Source organism: Crotalus tigris, unplaced genomic scaffold (assembly GCF_016545835.1).
Source record: "Crotalus tigris isolate CLP2741 ecotype Arizona unplaced genomic scaffold, ASM1654583v1 scf7180000018553.2237530, whole genome shotgun sequence".
Lineage (NCBI taxonomy): Eukaryota > Metazoa > Chordata > Lepidosauria > Squamata > Viperidae > Crotalus > Crotalus tigris.
Window position 1 is genome coordinate 2,011,781 of NW_024097074.1, and position 15,896 is coordinate 2,027,676.

At 49.5% G+C, this 15,896-nt stretch overlaps 2 protein-coding genes across 4 annotated transcripts in view; one reads left to right on the forward strand and one right to left on the reverse strand.

Annotated features, from left to right (window-relative positions):
- Positions 1-6,446: 6,446 nt before the first annotated feature.
- TMEM60 (transmembrane protein 60) lies at positions 6,447-12,066 on the reverse strand. Of its 2 annotated transcripts, XM_039354506.1 has the most exons (3): positions 11,933-12,000; positions 7,582-7,696; positions 6,447-7,084 (listed from the first exon to the last, which is right to left on the reverse strand). In XM_039354506.1, the coding sequence occupies exon 3, from the start codon at positions 7,035-7,037 to the stop codon at positions 6,633-6,635; it is 405 nt and encodes a 134-aa protein (XP_039210440.1). In that variant the 5' UTR covers positions 7,038-7,084; positions 7,582-7,696; positions 11,933-12,000; the 3' UTR covers positions 6,447-6,632. The 2 variants fall into 2 exon arrangements, with proteins under 2 accessions (XP_039210440.1, XP_039210439.1); XM_039354505.1 differs by lacking the exon at positions 7,582-7,696 and having other exon boundaries at positions 11,933-12,066.
- A 497-nt stretch (positions 12,067-12,563) lies between these two features.
- PHTF2 (putative homeodomain transcription factor 2) overlaps positions 12,564-15,896 on the forward strand; it is a 76,146-nt gene continuing 72,813 nt past the window's right edge. Inside the window, exon 1 of one of the 2 annotated variants that reach the window (XR_005558011.1) lies at positions 12,564-12,685. The gene's annotated coding sequence lies outside the window, so the exon portion shown is untranslated. The remainder of the gene's footprint in view (positions 12,686-15,896) is intronic. The other variant, XM_039354515.1, reaches the window with a different exon arrangement.

Genomic DNA, 15,896 nt, shown 5'->3' on the forward strand with positions numbered 1-15,896 from the left:
GTGAGAATTTCAGGTGAGAATTTCAGATGTAATAGTTTGACAGGAATTTAGAAATAAGCCTCCATTGAGTCCACTAATGTCAACAGATTGGTTTCTTTAGGATGGCTTCTTTAGCCATCCTAATAAAGAGTCAGAATCTCATTCCTGAATCTTAAATTGCTTCCTGAGTTGGCTTTATGGCCCTGAGGTTTCACGCCCATGGTATCTTGAATGAAGTAAAGTCTCGTTCTTCCTATGCTAATTCTACATACTGACGTCTAACAAGCAGTCCCTGGCTTAGACCAGTGGTTCTCAACCTTTTTAATGCCGCGACCCCCCAACCGGTCGTAAGTCGAGGACTACTCAACCGGTCGCAAGTCGAGGACTACTCAACTGGTGCAGCACCGTTTGCAGAATGGGACTTTTGGCGAGCTCAGCAGGGCAGAGACAGCCTGGACAATTCCTGTTGGCTTTTGAAAGCCAATAGGATTAGACTTTATTCAAGAGAGTCTATTCTATTGGCTTTCCAAAGCCAATAGAATAAAAGGGAGTAGCACAGCTAAGGAAAAGGGGGAAAAAAATGGCGGACTGCGTTGTTTGGCGACCCCCGTGAAATGGTCGTTCGACCCCAAATGGGGTCCCGACCCACAGGTTGAGAACCACTGGCTTAGACGGTTATTTAATGCTGTCCCTCCATCCTTGTATGCTGTGATAATACCGGTAGTAACATGTCTGGCTGGCTACTTTGGAATTCTAGTTAAACCATGTTGGCAGTCACCTAACCCGTTTTCACTCAGAATGGGTTGGGGTGCAAGTACGGCTTTGGGTTGGGAGTCCTTTACTGCAGATCAACACTCCCAGACCCATAAACCTGTGCTAACTCAGAAGGGCGTCTGTATGCACGTGTGGTAAAAATGGTTAGAGCTAAGGAGAGAAAGAGTTGGAGAAGATCGGTGAGCGTATTGCTTGCAGACCCTGTAGAAGACAAGAGGTAAATAAGGGGCCGAGACATCGCCTACTGCATCCCACTACAGTAATGGCCAAAATTGTGGAAACTTTTGGGAAAAGTGTATTTTTGAGGTTTGATGGCTAATAACACCGCTTTCTTTTTGGGAATAGTACCATAAAATTATATATCAATGGAAAGATAATGTAATCAAGAATGTAATGCAACAACGTTTGTTCAATTATCTATATTCTATGAAAAGTTATAGCCCAATAACCAGAAAAAGAAAACACAACTTGCTTAGGTTGATATCCGGTAGCTTTCCTTCATCTGATTGTAGCCAATGAGCATGAGTGTTTAGAGAGCCAATCGGGTGTCACCTTGTTTTGGCAGTGAGCCAATCGGATCACAGTAGGATCTGGTTATTGATGTCCTGCATTGAAGCTGAGAGGAGGACATGTGTCAGGGTGTTATGTGATGGCTATCAAGTTGGTTGGGTTTTTTTGTGTTCTTTCATTGAGTGAGCTTGCGAAACGCAATAAAATTAAAGTCATGGTGCAAAGAGTTGACTGGTCACCCAGAAAGCGATGTAAAATAGTATTATTAAGCGAACAAGGCTACAGTTATAAAGAAATGAGAAGAAAAATGGGTGGAAACTTAACCAAAAGTGGCATTTCTACTGTACACTTTCCCCAAAAGGTTTTCACAATTTTGGCAACTACCGTAGATTAGTTTTTAAGCAAATGTTCCAGGTTTTGGATAGCCTTGATTGGGGTTCAGCACCTGTTGCGTGCACCTTCTAATAAGCAGAACTGGTGAAGTCACAACATGGTTTTGTTTTAGCCCCGCTTGAGATGCGAAGCCAGTTGTGGTTTATAAACCCTGGCATAAGGCAACGAGTAAATGCTGTCAGGATCCATGGAGGTGGTTTTCCTGCTCCTGGGAGCTACCTGTATTTTGACAATGGAGTACATTTGAGGTGCGTTCCTGGTACTCTCCAGCTGAGAGCTAGATGTCCCAATTATCAGGGCTTAGAACCCAGCAACATCTGAGATTTCGAGGTACCCAACGGTGGCAGCTTGAAGACCTGTGGACTTCAACTCCCAGGATTCCCCAGCCAGTCAGACTGAACTCTGGCAGTTCTGACAATTGGAAGTCCACAAAAAGTTGCAAGGTTGGATACCCGTCTTAGGTGATCAGCAGACCAGCAGATGGCGGCCTTTTCCTGTTGCATTTGGGCCAAGGAAAACGGCTCCTTGGATTGCAGAGGGTCAACTGAGGCAGTGGTGTTACTAATACCCCTTTCCTGGAATTTAGTTCTGTCTCCTCTCTCTGCAGGATGTTGGTAGCTCTTTTTCTCAGCGGTTGCATTTCTCAGTGCTGACTTAAAAGTGAACTCTTCCACAGATTGGGCATCTGCAGCACACCTTCTCTTTGAATAGTGCACCGGCCTTTCTAAGATTGCCTGCTCCCAAATTCCTGTGGCCAGCCATTTTATCCACCCCTTTGGCATTTTCTTAATTGTGAACTCCCTTTGTTAATAGCCTGAAAATATCTATCCGCTCTGCTCGGCTGAATGGTTTATAAAGAACATTTTATGGCCTCCTAGCTGTCCAGTAACCAATATTCTCATTTTTATTTTTAATTTGAAAAGCAAAATTTGGGAGTAGCACAAACATTAGAGTGACGTCAGCTTGACTGGATGGAGTAGCTAAGGCTTGGCTCACCTGCAGGGTAATTATTTTCCTAATGGCAAGAATGAAAGATCCTCAGATTATTATAGAGCAGTGATGGCAAACCTTTTAGAGACTGAGTGCCCAAAGTGCAACCCAAAATCCACTTATTTATTGCTGGGTGCCAGGTGGGCGTGGCCCACTGGGTGGGTGTGGGCAAGGTGGCCGTAGTCACCTCGATGTTGCTTGTGGGGAGGGACGCCTGTCGGGGCTGGGCAGGGTTGGGGGAGATCCAGGGAGGTCTCTGGCAGGTGGGGCGGTGGGCAAGAGGCTCATTGGCTCCCGCACACAGAGGCCAGTGAGTGCATGGGGGCTGACGATGCCCGTCAGCAGCCACAGCCTGCTGGCCCCTTGACTGGTGCTCTCAGGGGCTTCACAGCCCACCCCCAGCAGTTCAGAGAAGCCACCTCTGAGCTGGATGGCCGGCCGACAGCTGAGGAGGCAATGCAATGGGTCGTGCCTGGGAAAAGGACAGCATGCGAGGCCAGGAGGGACGGGATGGGGGGGGGAGGGAAACCGGATGGGGGGGGAGGGAAACCAGCCTTGCTGGGATGCATCCAGCCACGTGGGACCTCGGTGAGTTAGCGGCCAGCTGGTTGAAGAGGGACGGTTGCCATCTCCAGGGCATGCCGCGTGTAACCACAGAGAGGGCTCTGAGTGCCGCCTTTGGCACCCGTGCCATAGGTTCGCCACCACTGTTATAGAGGAAATGAGAAAGGCGATGTTTCTTGTTCCCTGTTTGAAACCCTATTATGTATAGGGACAAACTGGTTTTTATTATCCTTTTATACTGTCCAATAACTTATACAAAGGCTCTTGAAGAGATACAGACCCTGCTGAGTCATTCCCATTATTATATCTTATATCTTACATTACATAAGCTGTTTAGCTGTTAAATCAATACCTTAGTAATAGTAATAGTAGTAAAGTTGGAAGGGACCTTGGAGGTCATCTAGTCCAACCCCCTGCTCAGGCAGGAAACCCTACACCATTTCGGACAAATGATTGTCCAGTCTCTTCTTAAAAACTTCCAGTGTTGGAGCATTTACTGCTTCTGGAGGCAGGCTGTTCCACTGATTAATTGTTCTCACTGTCAGGAAGTTTCTCCTTAGTTCTAGGTTGCTTCTCTCCTTGATTAGTTTCCACCCGTTGCTTCTTGTCCTGCCTTCAGGTGCTTTGGAAAATAGCTTAATTCCCTCTTCTTTATGGCAGCCCCTGAGATATTGGAATACTGCTATCATGTCCCCCCTTGTCCTTCTCTTCGTTAAACTAGACATACCCAATTCTAGCAACCGTTCCTTATATGTTTTAGCCTCCAGTCCCCTAATCATCTTTGTCTTAAATGGAGGGGTATAATTGAAACACCTACAACTAAGTATAAATCCTTGGTAAGTGGGGACTGCATTGTAAGTTTGGCTTCCAGTTTCCAAAGATTGTGGTGCCACAGTGTGCAAAAACTGAGCATTGGTGATCGGGCGCTTCTGAGATTATTTAATACTGAATTTACTTTTTAAAACAACTTGTTGAGAAAGGAAGATTACAGACGTGGTTTGGAAAGCAGAACGATCTAAGTACAATGGTGAAATCTACAGATGTCTGTGCACATCATATGCTAAGACACCTGTATTCTGCTCAGATCATTTAGATCTATTTAGCTGTAAAATCTTTCACATTCTCTTCCAGATCATCCTGTAATTCGGGGTTTTTTTAAGTGACTTCGAAGTCCTACAGTGCCCAATGCGGTACACTTTTATAATTTTTCTATACTTGAATCATTTTACTGCTTTCAAACGGACATTAAAAAAAAATTGTCATTGGACCGCTTTCCATTTTGCTCTCTGAAGACCCCAGCCCTGAATTATTTACTAATTATTAACTAATGCTTGTGTAAATCAGTTTCAATTGTATTCAGTTGTGTTACAGAAACTCTCTGTAAGTATGTGGGTTACTAAATGAGGAACTGCCGGCTGCTGTAGGAAGCCTGTTTCAGATGATGTGTTATCAACTTCCCTGGCGCCACAATGTACAGTCATGAGTTGTGCACAGGCATTTTGTCCCCCCCCCCAGTTTTTTTCAGCTCCTGCCAACAAGGCTTGAAGGATATCATTTCTGCTAGCTCAGGGGGTCTTCAAATGTGGCAACTTGTAAGACTTGTAGACTTCAACTCCCAGAATTCCTCAGCCAGCCAGGGCTGGCTGAGGAATTCTGGGAGTTGAAGTCCACAAGTCTTACAAGTTGCCAAGTTTGAAGACTCCCGTGGTAGCTCTTTTCGCTGGAAGACACGAACACCTGCTCTTCACTTTTTTTTTTTTTTTGGCCCCTTTTCCCACCCTGTGGTTGCAAGGCAAATAAAATGGAAGCTGATAACACTGAAAAGCTTGTCATAAAGCTTCCCCAGAATGCTGTTTCCATCTGGGAAGTGGGAAGGGGCTGTTAAATAATTTGACAGTTTGCGTGGCATAGCTGGGAAAGGCTTAAATCAGCCCTGGAACTGATTATTTGTTTGTTTCAAGCTACACGCTTATCTCTACCTTGACCTAGTTCAGTATGTTTGTGCAAACACAGCTGAGGAGTCATCTTTCCAAAGCAACTGTATGTAGCCTCCTCAATAGCTTGGTTATCTAGTAGCAGTATAAAGCCCATCCCGTATTGCAGTGTTTCCCAAACTTGACAATTTTAAGGCATGTGGACTTCAACTCCCAGAATTCCACAGTCAGCGTTGTTGGCTGTGGAATTCTGGGAGTTGAAGTCCTCATGCCTTAAGTTTGGGAAACATTGCCGTATTGGAAAGAGCAAACCAAAATGTTCACAGTAGGAGACAAATTCCACATTGTCAGTCTTTCATTATCTGGAGAAGTGCTTGGTACCTAATGCTCTTGCTAGTGTCAGCTGTTTTATTATAGAGTTGGTTGATTGTTCCTCTCCATCTAGCAGTCCAAAAGCATGCAAGTGTGAATGGATTCATAGGTACCACTTCGATGGGAAGGGTCCTGTGTCCTTTTTGGTGTATAGCCATGCTCGCTCCTACAGTCAGACCTGACCCAGCTGGGAAACCTTTACCTTTAAAAAGTTGAGGCTGTATGTAATTGCCTTATTCTACTGCAGTGGTTCTCAACCTTTTTAATGCCGTGACCCCCCAACTGGTCGTAAGTCGAGGACTACTCAACTGGTGCAGCACCGTTTGCAGAATGGGACTTTTGGCGGGCTCAGCAGGGCAGAGACAGCCTGGACAATCCCTATTGGCTTTTGAAAGCCAATAGAATTAGACTCTATTCAAGAGAGTCTACTCTATTGGCTTTCAAAAGCCAATAGAATAAAAGGGAGTAGCACAGCTAAGGAAAGGGGGGAAAAATGGCGGACTGCGTTGTTTGGCGACCCCCGTGAAATGGTCGTTCGACCCCAAATGGGGTCCCGACCCACAGGTGGAGAACCACTGTTCTACTGTACCAAAAGGGTCAGCAGCTTTTCTTTGTCTTTCCCTTTTTATCCTACATTCTTTTTACTTCTACCTTTTGATTACGCGCAAGAATTCGTTCACCTCTGACTTTTTTTAAAACTGCCTTCTACAATCTGGATGCCCTGAACATGCGCGGATTTAATTACCAGCATTATTAACGTGTGTTGCCAGGGGATTCTGGAAGTGTACTCATTGGAAAGATGGTGATTTGAGTTTAACGGCTGAAGTGATCGCAAAAATACTAAAAGAGTTCTGGTATGCTGTTGTGTAATGGCAAACGTGGGCACCACGACTTAATCGCTTAGTCACTTCAGACAGAAGAAACGTGAAATGTAGAAAACCACAGAAAACATGAGATTGTTTTATTTACAGTATGTACATGCCGATCGGATAGCTCTGCTTCACGCGCTGAGGAACCGCATCCAACAGCTTGGAAGTATATATATATTTTAAATAATCCCTTTAGAGGAAGTAACCTCGTAGCAGCATTGCTCAGGAGCGTGAAAAAAAAAATAGTTTAGTCCCTTCTTACGTAGAAAATATTATAGCCGAGTTCGATCATCCCTCCAATTAGCAGAATCCAGAGGGGAATAAAGACGTAAGAAAGTTTCATTGCGGTAAATTGTTCCAGTTTTGCGCAGAGAGCAAGACAGAAGGCCAGCTTTAGCAGCATGGCTGCGAGGTACCACGCTTTCTTCTTGAGGTTCTGAGAACCGTTGCGAGGATCATAGCCAGACTTACAACGGCGAGCCATTTTCACAATGATCATCACGAGAAGAATTGTGTCAAAGATCCAAACAGGAATGAATATGAGGAACCAGTTCCATGGTGCCTTTTCATCCAGCTTTAACACCAACATGATCAGGAACAGTAAGGTGAAGAGCCATGTGAGTAGCACCCTCTGGGCCAACGACATTCTCATTTAAACAGCCTTGGTAGGTCAGGAACCGGAACAGAAAAATATACGCCCTAGAATAAAGGAAAGAAAAAAAAAAATAGGACGATGGGTAAAAGACACCCCACTCATGCCCATCCATAAAGCTTTTGTTATTTTTCAAAAAAAAAAAAAAAAAAAAAAAAACCCAACAGTGAACATTGTGAACTGAGAATGTTTGCTTTGACGAGTTCTATAAAACAACAGGAAATTCTACTTGTTTCATTTAATTCATTCTACTTGTTTCATTTAATTCATTTGGCCTTGCACTGCAGATTATTGTAATAAACAATTTCCTTGAGGGACAGCCACGCTGGAAATTTGGCGGAGGAGGGCAGATAGGTATAGTGGTTAAGGCATTAGACTAGAAAGCAGAAGATGTCCAGGGGTCTTTATCAACTTGACCCTTTTATGACTTGTGGACTTCAACTCCCAGAATTCCTCAGCCAGCGTGCTTGGCTGAGGAATTCTGGGAGTTGAAGTCCACAAGGCATAAAAGGGCCAAATTGGAAGACCCCTGCTTTAGTCTCACCTGAGGCATGAAAGCCAGGTGGGTGACTTTGGCTCAACCCATCTCACATGATTTTTGTTGTGGGGAAACTTGAGAGAAGGAAAGACTGTTAGGCACGTTTGCAACTTTCAGTAACCTATAAAGTAATAAAGGTGAGATTAAAATTCCAACTTAAAAACTCTGATAACCTCACCTAAACTAATCTCTAGTACCAGCAGATTAGCCCTAATTTTACAAAACTCAGCTTTCTAAGTGTGAATAGCTGTACTTTGAGCTGAGCAGAGTGATCAGAGAGACCTTGCTTGTAGCTGTTATTCAGCTGCCTAACAATATTGGACCTCTTCAATTTTGGCACTCATCAGCAATCAAATATATATATATTTTTTATCATCATCTAGTTCTCTATTCTGTTCTGGAGAATATTGGTGTGATCATTAAAAATAGCACGGCCCTGATGGGAGACAATGAAAAAGTTCTGTATCTCATTAGCTGGAGAACTTATAAATAAATATATCTATGCTTTATTGGATTTAGGGCTGTGGGAGAAGTTTCCCTCTGCCCTCCTTTTCCCAGGTTTTCCAGTTGATAAAACACCCTGGCATTCTAAAAAGCTGTTATCAAAGATAAGAAATATAAATACCTCAAGCCCAAGTAATTGAAAAAAGGGGTTGACTTAGCTCCTATGCTGTGCTTCTCTTAAAGGTAAGTAGAGCAGTGTCTGCAACAAAGGTGCTTACATCCATCATTAACTTAATGGAGTTGCTAAACTTATGTATGCAGGAAGTCCTTGACTTGCAACAGTTCACTTACTGACCAAAGTTATAACAGCACTGAAAAACGTGGCATGCCAGGTTTTCACGTTTAAGACTTGCAGGTCCTGAGATCAGAATTTGCTAATTTATTTATGACGGTCGGTTGCAGTGTCCCGGGATGATGTGATCCCCTCTTGCAACTTTCTATAGCAGGGGTTCTCAACCTTGGCAACTTTATGACTTGTGGACTTCCACAAGTCCACAAGTCTTAAAGTTGCCAAGGTTGAGAACCCCTGTTCTATAGCAAGCAAAGTCAATGGGGGAAGCCAGATTCACTTAACAACCGCGCTACTAACTTGACTGGTGATTCACTTAACTGTGGCAAGAAAGGTCATAAAATGGGGCAAAGCTCACTTAACAAATGCCTTGCTTAGCAACAGAAACGTTGGGCTCAATTGCGGCTGTTTTAAGTTGAAGACTACCTGGTATCTATAGATCAAGGCTTTTCAACCAATGGTACGGGTGCCACCTGTGGTACATTGGCACCTGGCAGGTGGTACGCGAGCGTCCTAGAAAAGTGGTAGCGGGGGAAGGAAATGAGCTGAACCAGTAGCAGCACCGCACAAGCCTGAGCGAGAGACGGCTGGAGCTGCAGGGCTGTCAGGGCTCAGCGGAAGCCCCAGGATCAGTGCCGTTTTCCAGATGATCAACACTTCTTCGGGGCTGTCAGGGCTTAGCGGAAGCGCCAGGATCAGCGTCAGGCTCCACCTGGAGCTCGGCGTTGATCCTGGTGCTTCTGCAGAGCCCAGAAGAAGCGCCCATCAGCTGGAATGTTGCAGCCTCTCCAGGGTCTTGTGATTTACATCCAGATGCTTGGCAACTGATTCATATTTATGACGGCCACAGTGTCCCAGAGTCATGTGAAGCGACCAAAACCTGCTGCAACCACCCAGCAGACGGGGGGAATAAAAACCAAACACCCCCCATCCCCCCCCCCACTGCCAATCCTCAACAGAAATGCTCACAACAATGAAAACCTCAGACAGGAGGAAGAGCACGGCCGGGTGGGCAGGCAGGTGTCTTGCTCGGCTGTGGCTTGGGGACACTTTTTTCAGTGCCATTGTAACTTCGAACAGTCACTAAGCGAACTGTTGTAAGCCGAGGACTACCTATACATCATCACTTTTTTCCTTTCCTTTTTTTTTGGGGGGGTCAAGTTTTTGACCCCTTGCTAGGCGACTGGTGGTCCTCGGATGTTGCCATATCCTAAAAGTGGTACAATGGGTGAAAAGGTTGAAAAGCCCTGCTATAGATTACACAGCACGCAACAAAACGCCAGGATCCTACCGAAGTATTATTACCCCCCACTAGAGTTCTTAGCTGCTACTTCTCGGTAACAGATTTCCAACAAGCAAACACAAAAACAACTTTCCAAGCACCTGGCCCATTCTAGGCATTTTGAGGGGGTCCTTGCTGCTCTCTGCACTTGGCTGTTTTCTTGCAGACGTTTCATGACTTAACTAGATAACATCATCAGTGCTACAAGGGAGGGATCTTTGCAGAGTGGAGAAGGAGGAGGAGGAAGAAGAGAAAGAAGGGAGGGGGAGGAGGTGGGAGAGGGAGGAGGAGAACTACGGGGTCCTTGCTGATCTCTGAGCTGGGTGGTTTTCTTGCAGACATTTCATGACCCAACTAGGTAACATCATCATTGCTACAAGGGAGGGATCTTTGCAGAGTGGAGAAGGAGGAGGAGGAAGAAGAGAAGGAAGGGAGGGGGAGGAGGTGGGAGAGGGAGGAGGAGAACTACGGGGTCCTTGCTGATCTCTGAGCTGGGTGGTTTTCTTGCAGACATTTCATGACCCAACTAGGTAACATCATCATTGCTACAAGGGAGGGATCTTTGCAGAGTGGAGAAGGAGGAGGAGGAAGAAGAGAAGGAAGGGAGGGGGAGGAGGTGGGAGAGGGAGGAGGAGAACTACGGGGTCCTTGCTGATCTCTGAGCTGGGTGGTTTTCTTGCAGACATTTCATGACCCAACTAGGTAACATCATCAGTGTTACAAGGGAGGGATGTTTGCAGAGTGGAGGAGAAGGAGAAAGAGGAGGAGGAGGAGGAGGAGGAAGACCAAGGAGCCCTGGGTGCTCTCTGAGCTTGGTGGTTTTCTTGGCAGATGTTTCATGACCCAACTAGGGAACATCATCAGTGCTTGGAGGGAGTAGGGATTGTGGGCAGGAGGAAGGAGAGGAGTAAGATCAAGGAGCCCTGGGGGCTCTCTGAGCTTGCTGGTTTCCTTGCAGATGTTGCACTACCCAAATTAAAGAACATCAGAGCTTGGAGGGAGTGTGGTTTACGGAGAGGAGGAGGACCAAGGAGACCTTGGTGTTCTCTGGCCCTTGACTGTTTCCTTGCAGATGTTTCATGACCCAATTAGGTAACATCATCGCTGCTTGGAGGGAGTAGGGCTGGGGGTGGTGGAGGAGGAAAACCAAGGAGTCCTTGGTGCTCTCTGAGCTTGCTGACTTCCTTGCAGACCTTTCTGGACCCAACTAGGGAGCATCATCAGTGCATGAAGGGGGTGGGGTTTGTAGTGGTGGTGGAGGACAACCAAGGAGTCCTTGGTGTTCTCTGACCTTGACTGTTTTCTTGCAGACATTTCATGACCCAATTAGCTAACATCATCACTGCTTTGGAGGGTGTAGGGTTGGAGGAGGAGGAGGAGGAAGAGAAGGAGGAGGAAGACCAAGGAGTCCTTGGTGCTCTCTGCGCTTAGTGGTTTTCTGGCAGATGGTGCACTACCCAGTTAGGGAACATCAGAGCTTGGAGGGAGTGGGGTTTGTGGAGAGGAGGAAGACCAAGGAGTCCTTGGTGTTCTCTGACCTTGACTGTTTCCTTCCAGACGTTTCATGACCCAATTAGGTAACATCATCACTGCTTGGAGGGAGTAGGGCTGGTGGTGGAGGAGGAGGAAGAGGGAAACCAAGGTGTTCCCTGAGCTTGCCGGTTTCCTGGCAGACCTTTCAGGACCCAACTAGGGAACATCATCAGTGCATGAAGGGAGTGGGGCTTGTGGAGAGGAGGAGGAGGAAGAAGAGAAAGCAATCTCTGGGCTGGTTTCCTGGCAGACCTTTCATGACCCAACTAGGGAACATCACCAGGGCTCCTGGGAGGGCTGGGCAGTTTGCTTAAGGCTGAAAAGGGACTCCAGAGTCGCAGGGGCAAAAGGGTACAAATCCCCCCCCCCTCGCACGACGCAGCTCTATCCTGGGGGGAACCCCCCCCCACTCCCCCTCCAGGCCCAGCACAGCCTGGAAGAAGCCGAGCCCGCCTCTCCTCCTCCTCCTCCTCCCCGTCCCCCAACCGAGGTCGGGCTCGACACTGCTGCGGCGAGGGACCGCCGTTCCAGCGGGGGCCTTTAATCCTCCTCCTCCCGCTTTACCCGCCTCAAGGCCGGCCTCGCCCCCCCCCCTCCAAGCCGCCTTCCCAACCAGGTAGCCTCGGCCGCCCTGAGGAGCCCGGCCGGGCCTTCTCGGCCCGCTCCGGCCGGGTCTCCCGAGCGGGCAGAGCCAGTCTGGGCCTCCCCAAAGGGCCCGCCCGCATGGAGGCCGGAGGGCCGCTACTCACCCGCCTCAGGACCCCATGGGCGGCCGCCACCCGACGCCGCTCTAGGACGCCGCCGCAGCCAGGCCTGCCGGGCCCGCCTCGTCAGCGCGAAGGAGGAGACGGAGAGGCCCGCATCGCGAAGCGGCGCCTCCCCATAGGCCGCTCCGCTCTCCCTCGGCGCTCCCATCAGCCGGCGGAGCTGTCTGTCATCCCGCCCGGCTCCTCCCTTCCTCCCTATTCGGCAGCCCAGCCGCCTATCAGCATCGTTTCCCTTCCAGTCCCTCCCTCCCCGCCCCGCCCTCGCCGGAGCTGTCATTTCCCTTTGGATGCGTTTGCCGCACGGGATCTCACCCGCCCTCCCGCCCGTCCATCAAGCCAGCCCAGCCAAGCGCTGTAGGCCGCGCCCCCTTCTCTCGTCCACGAATTTCTCTCGCCCAATCAGGTAGGCGCACTTCGCCCCGCGTGAGGCTTTTCGAGCGCCGCGCGGCCCGCGTTCCGCCCCGCCCACTTGAGGAGGGGAGGAGAAAGGGGGCGGGGCGATCTTTCCACGGCGGCGCGCTGTTGCTGCTGCTGTTGCTGCGGCCGCTTTTCCTCCCCCCCTCCCTCTCTCCCTCCCTCCCCCGCCTCGGGAGCGCGCGCTGCCCGCCCCCCCCATCCGCCAGCTCGGTAGCAATTGCCCGGCGCGCGCTGCTCCTTCCCGGCTCTGCAGAGGCTGGCTGGGGGGGGGGGGGGACCCCGGGCTCCTACAGCCCCTCGCCCGCCAGCGAAGAACCGGTGAGTGCCCCCGCCCTGCAGCTGGGAGGGGGGAGGGGAGGGGGGGCGATTGCCGTCGGGGGAGGAGGAGGAGGAGGAGAGGGAGGGGCTGCTGCACGTGCGCGGAGGATGCAAAGCCAGGAGGGGGGGGTTGTCCTTGGAGGAGGGCGACGTGGCTAGCGAGAGGGGGGGGGCTGGCTCGTTGCTTGCCAGGGGGAGAGGAAGGAGCTGCATGCTTCTCTCGGTCTCGGCTGCTTTGCCCCACCTTGCAGGGAGGTGGGACGGGATGCAAAGGTCAGCAGGGGGCTCCAGGGCCCCCCTAGAAGGGGGTCTCGGCTGCTTTGCCCCTTGCAGGGAGGTAGGAGGGGAGGGCACAGGTCAAGGGGCCCCCCTAGAAGGGGGTCTCAGGCCCCCCTAGAAGGGGGTCTCGGCTGCTTTGCCCCTTGCAGGGAGGTAGGAGGGGAGGGCACAGGTCAAGGGGCTCCAGGCCCCCCTAGAAGGGGGTCTTGGCTGCTTTGCCCCCTTGCAGGGAGGTAGGAGGGGAGGGCGCAGGTCAGGGGGCTCCAGCCCCCCCCCAGAAGGGGATTTCGACTGTTTTGCCCCCTTGCAGGGAGGTAAGAGGGGATGCAAAGGTCAGCAGGGGGCTCCAGGGCCCCCCCTAGAAGCGGGTCTCGGCTGCTTTGCCCCCTTGCAGGGAGGTAGGAGGGGAGGGGGGCTCCAGGCCCCCTCTAGAAGGGGATTTCGGCTGTTTTGCCCCCTTGCAGGGAGGTAAGAGAGGATGCAAAGGTCAGCAGGGGGCTCCAGGCCCCCCTAGAAGGGGGTCTCAGCTGCCTTGCCCCTTTGCAGGAAAATGGGGGGGATGCCAACTTCATGCAGGGACTCTGGGCTCCCCTATAAAGGGGGCTTGGCTGCTTTGCCCCTTGCAGAGAGGATGGAGGGGAGCGAACAGGTCAATAAGGGGCTCCAGGATCCCCTAGGACTGGATCTCGGCTACTTTGTCCCCTCACAGAGAGGAGGGAAGGATGCAAAGGTCAGGAGGGGGCTTCACCCCCCCTGCCCCCCGCAAGGGGGGGTCTTGGCTGCTTTGGGACGGCACAGTCAGGACTCCCCGGGCACCTTCTGTGCAATTGCACTAGCACACCTGCTTGTGCACATCCTGCTTGGTGACTACCAGCTCCCTCCCCCTGCTTGGATCCTTCCCAAGGGAAGCAATCCAGAAAGCTGCGGGTTTTAGTCCAGCATGCTAAGCAAGTGGCAAGTCGATCCCGATGGGAAGTCCACAGGTCTGCTTCCTCCTGGCTGATTGAGTGAGCGCTTGTTGTTGTTGTTGTTGTGGTTTTTTTTACTGCCCTGGCCGAAACTGACTCTTGAGCACCCTACAATTCCCACCTCTGTCATTCAGATGAAAAACAACAACAACAACAACAACATCAAAAAAAAAAAAAACGAAAAGGGATAGCAAAGCAACACTAATTGCAATGATCTGGAGTAAGTCCCGCCGGGAAAATGGTAATTATGATTATGCAAATGCAGCCTGTTTGGGGTGAAGGCGGGACAGGGGGTTATTTCAGGAAGCAGATTAAGCAAGATGTTGGGTGATGTCTCCTGTGTCATCTCCAATTGGCCCTGCCTGGTAGCGCTTGTCGGGGTGAGTGCCAAGATCTAGGTAGTCAGCTTGCTCTCTGTGGAAATCAGGAAATCTTTAAGCTTTATGGGGTAATTCTATCCTGGGGGGGGTCTGTCTTGAACTTTAAATGCTGAGAGAAAAGAGGTTCTTGAGTTCCCACCTTTCTAGAGAGAGTTTGGAAAAAAAAAATTCAAAGAAGAGCAACTAAGATGATCAAAGGCCTGGAGACCAAAACATACGAAGAACGGCTGCGGGACTTGGGTTTGGCTAGTCTAAGGAAAAGAAGAAATAGGGGAGACATGATAGTAGAGTTCCAATATCTGAGGGGCTGCCAGAAGGCAGAGGGGGTCAGGTTGATCACCAAAGCACCAGAGGGAAGGACGAGAAACAACGGATGGAAACTGACCAAAGAGAGAAGCAACCTGGAACTAAGGAGAAACTTCCTGACATTGAGGACAATCAACCAGTGGAACAGCTTACCCCCCCCAGAAATCGTGGGCACTCCATCATGGGAGATTTTTAAGAAGAGTGGACATTCACCTGTTGAGACGATATAGGTTCTCCTGCTCGAGCAGGGGGCTGGACTAGAAGACCTCCAAGGTCCCTTCCAGCTTCTATTCTATTCCATTCCATTCCATTCCATTCCATTCTACTCTTATTCTGTTCTGTTCTATTCTGTTCTGTTCTGTTCTCTCTACTCCACTCCACTCCATTCTAGAGGGTGATCACCTGGTGGGAAGAACTCCGTAACGTCCATGACTTTGGGAGTGACCCTTGCAAAGAATTCCTGTTAGGATTACGATTGAAAGTAAGATTAAAATGACAGAGGTGGACTCTAGAGGCTTGAGGAAAGCCAACTCCCCTAAGAATAACCGAATAACAGAGTTGGAGGGGACTTTGAGGTCTTCTAGGGGACCCTACCACAGGGGTAGGCAACTTTGGCTCTTTTATGACTCATGGACTTCAACTCCCAGAATTCCTGAGCCAGCCATGCTGAGGGGAAAGGGAGAGGTTTCTAAGCTGAGCCATGCTGGCTCAGGAATTCTGGGAGTTGAAGTCCACGAGTCAGAAAGCGGCCTAGGCCTTAGGCCAGAGGTAGGCAACCCTGGCTCTTTAATGACTGGTGGACTTCAACTCCCAGAATTCCTCATCCAGCCACGCTGAGGGGAAAAGGAGAGGTTTCCAAGCTGAGCCAGGCTGGCTCAGGAATTCTGGGAGTTGAAGTCCACGAGTCTTAAAAGAGCCAAGGTTGCCTACCTCTGCCCTACACTATTTCAGACAAATAGTTGTCCAATCTCTTCTTTTAAAAAAACCTCCATTGATGGAGCATCCACAGCTTCAGGAGGCAGGTGGTTCCGCTGATTAATTGTTCTCACCGTCAGGAAATTTCTCCTTAGTTCTAGGTTGCTTCTCTCCTTGATTCATTTCCATCCGTTGCTTCTCGTCCTGTGCTTCGGAGAGATCAGAAATCAAATTTGGAAAAAGACTGTGGCCAAAAGCTGCCATCCGCAGAAGCCTTTCAAAAAGTTTGTGGGCCATATAAGGTATCCTAGTTGGGATGTCCCTCTCTGGTTACTGTAGGGCAAAAGATAAACCTTCACAAAT

Excerpts from the sequence above, each read along its gene's own strand:
- TMEM60 (XM_039354505.1), bottom strand. The coding sequence starts at position 7,037 with ATGAGAATGTCGTTGGCCCAGAGGGTGCTACTCACATGGCTCTTCACC.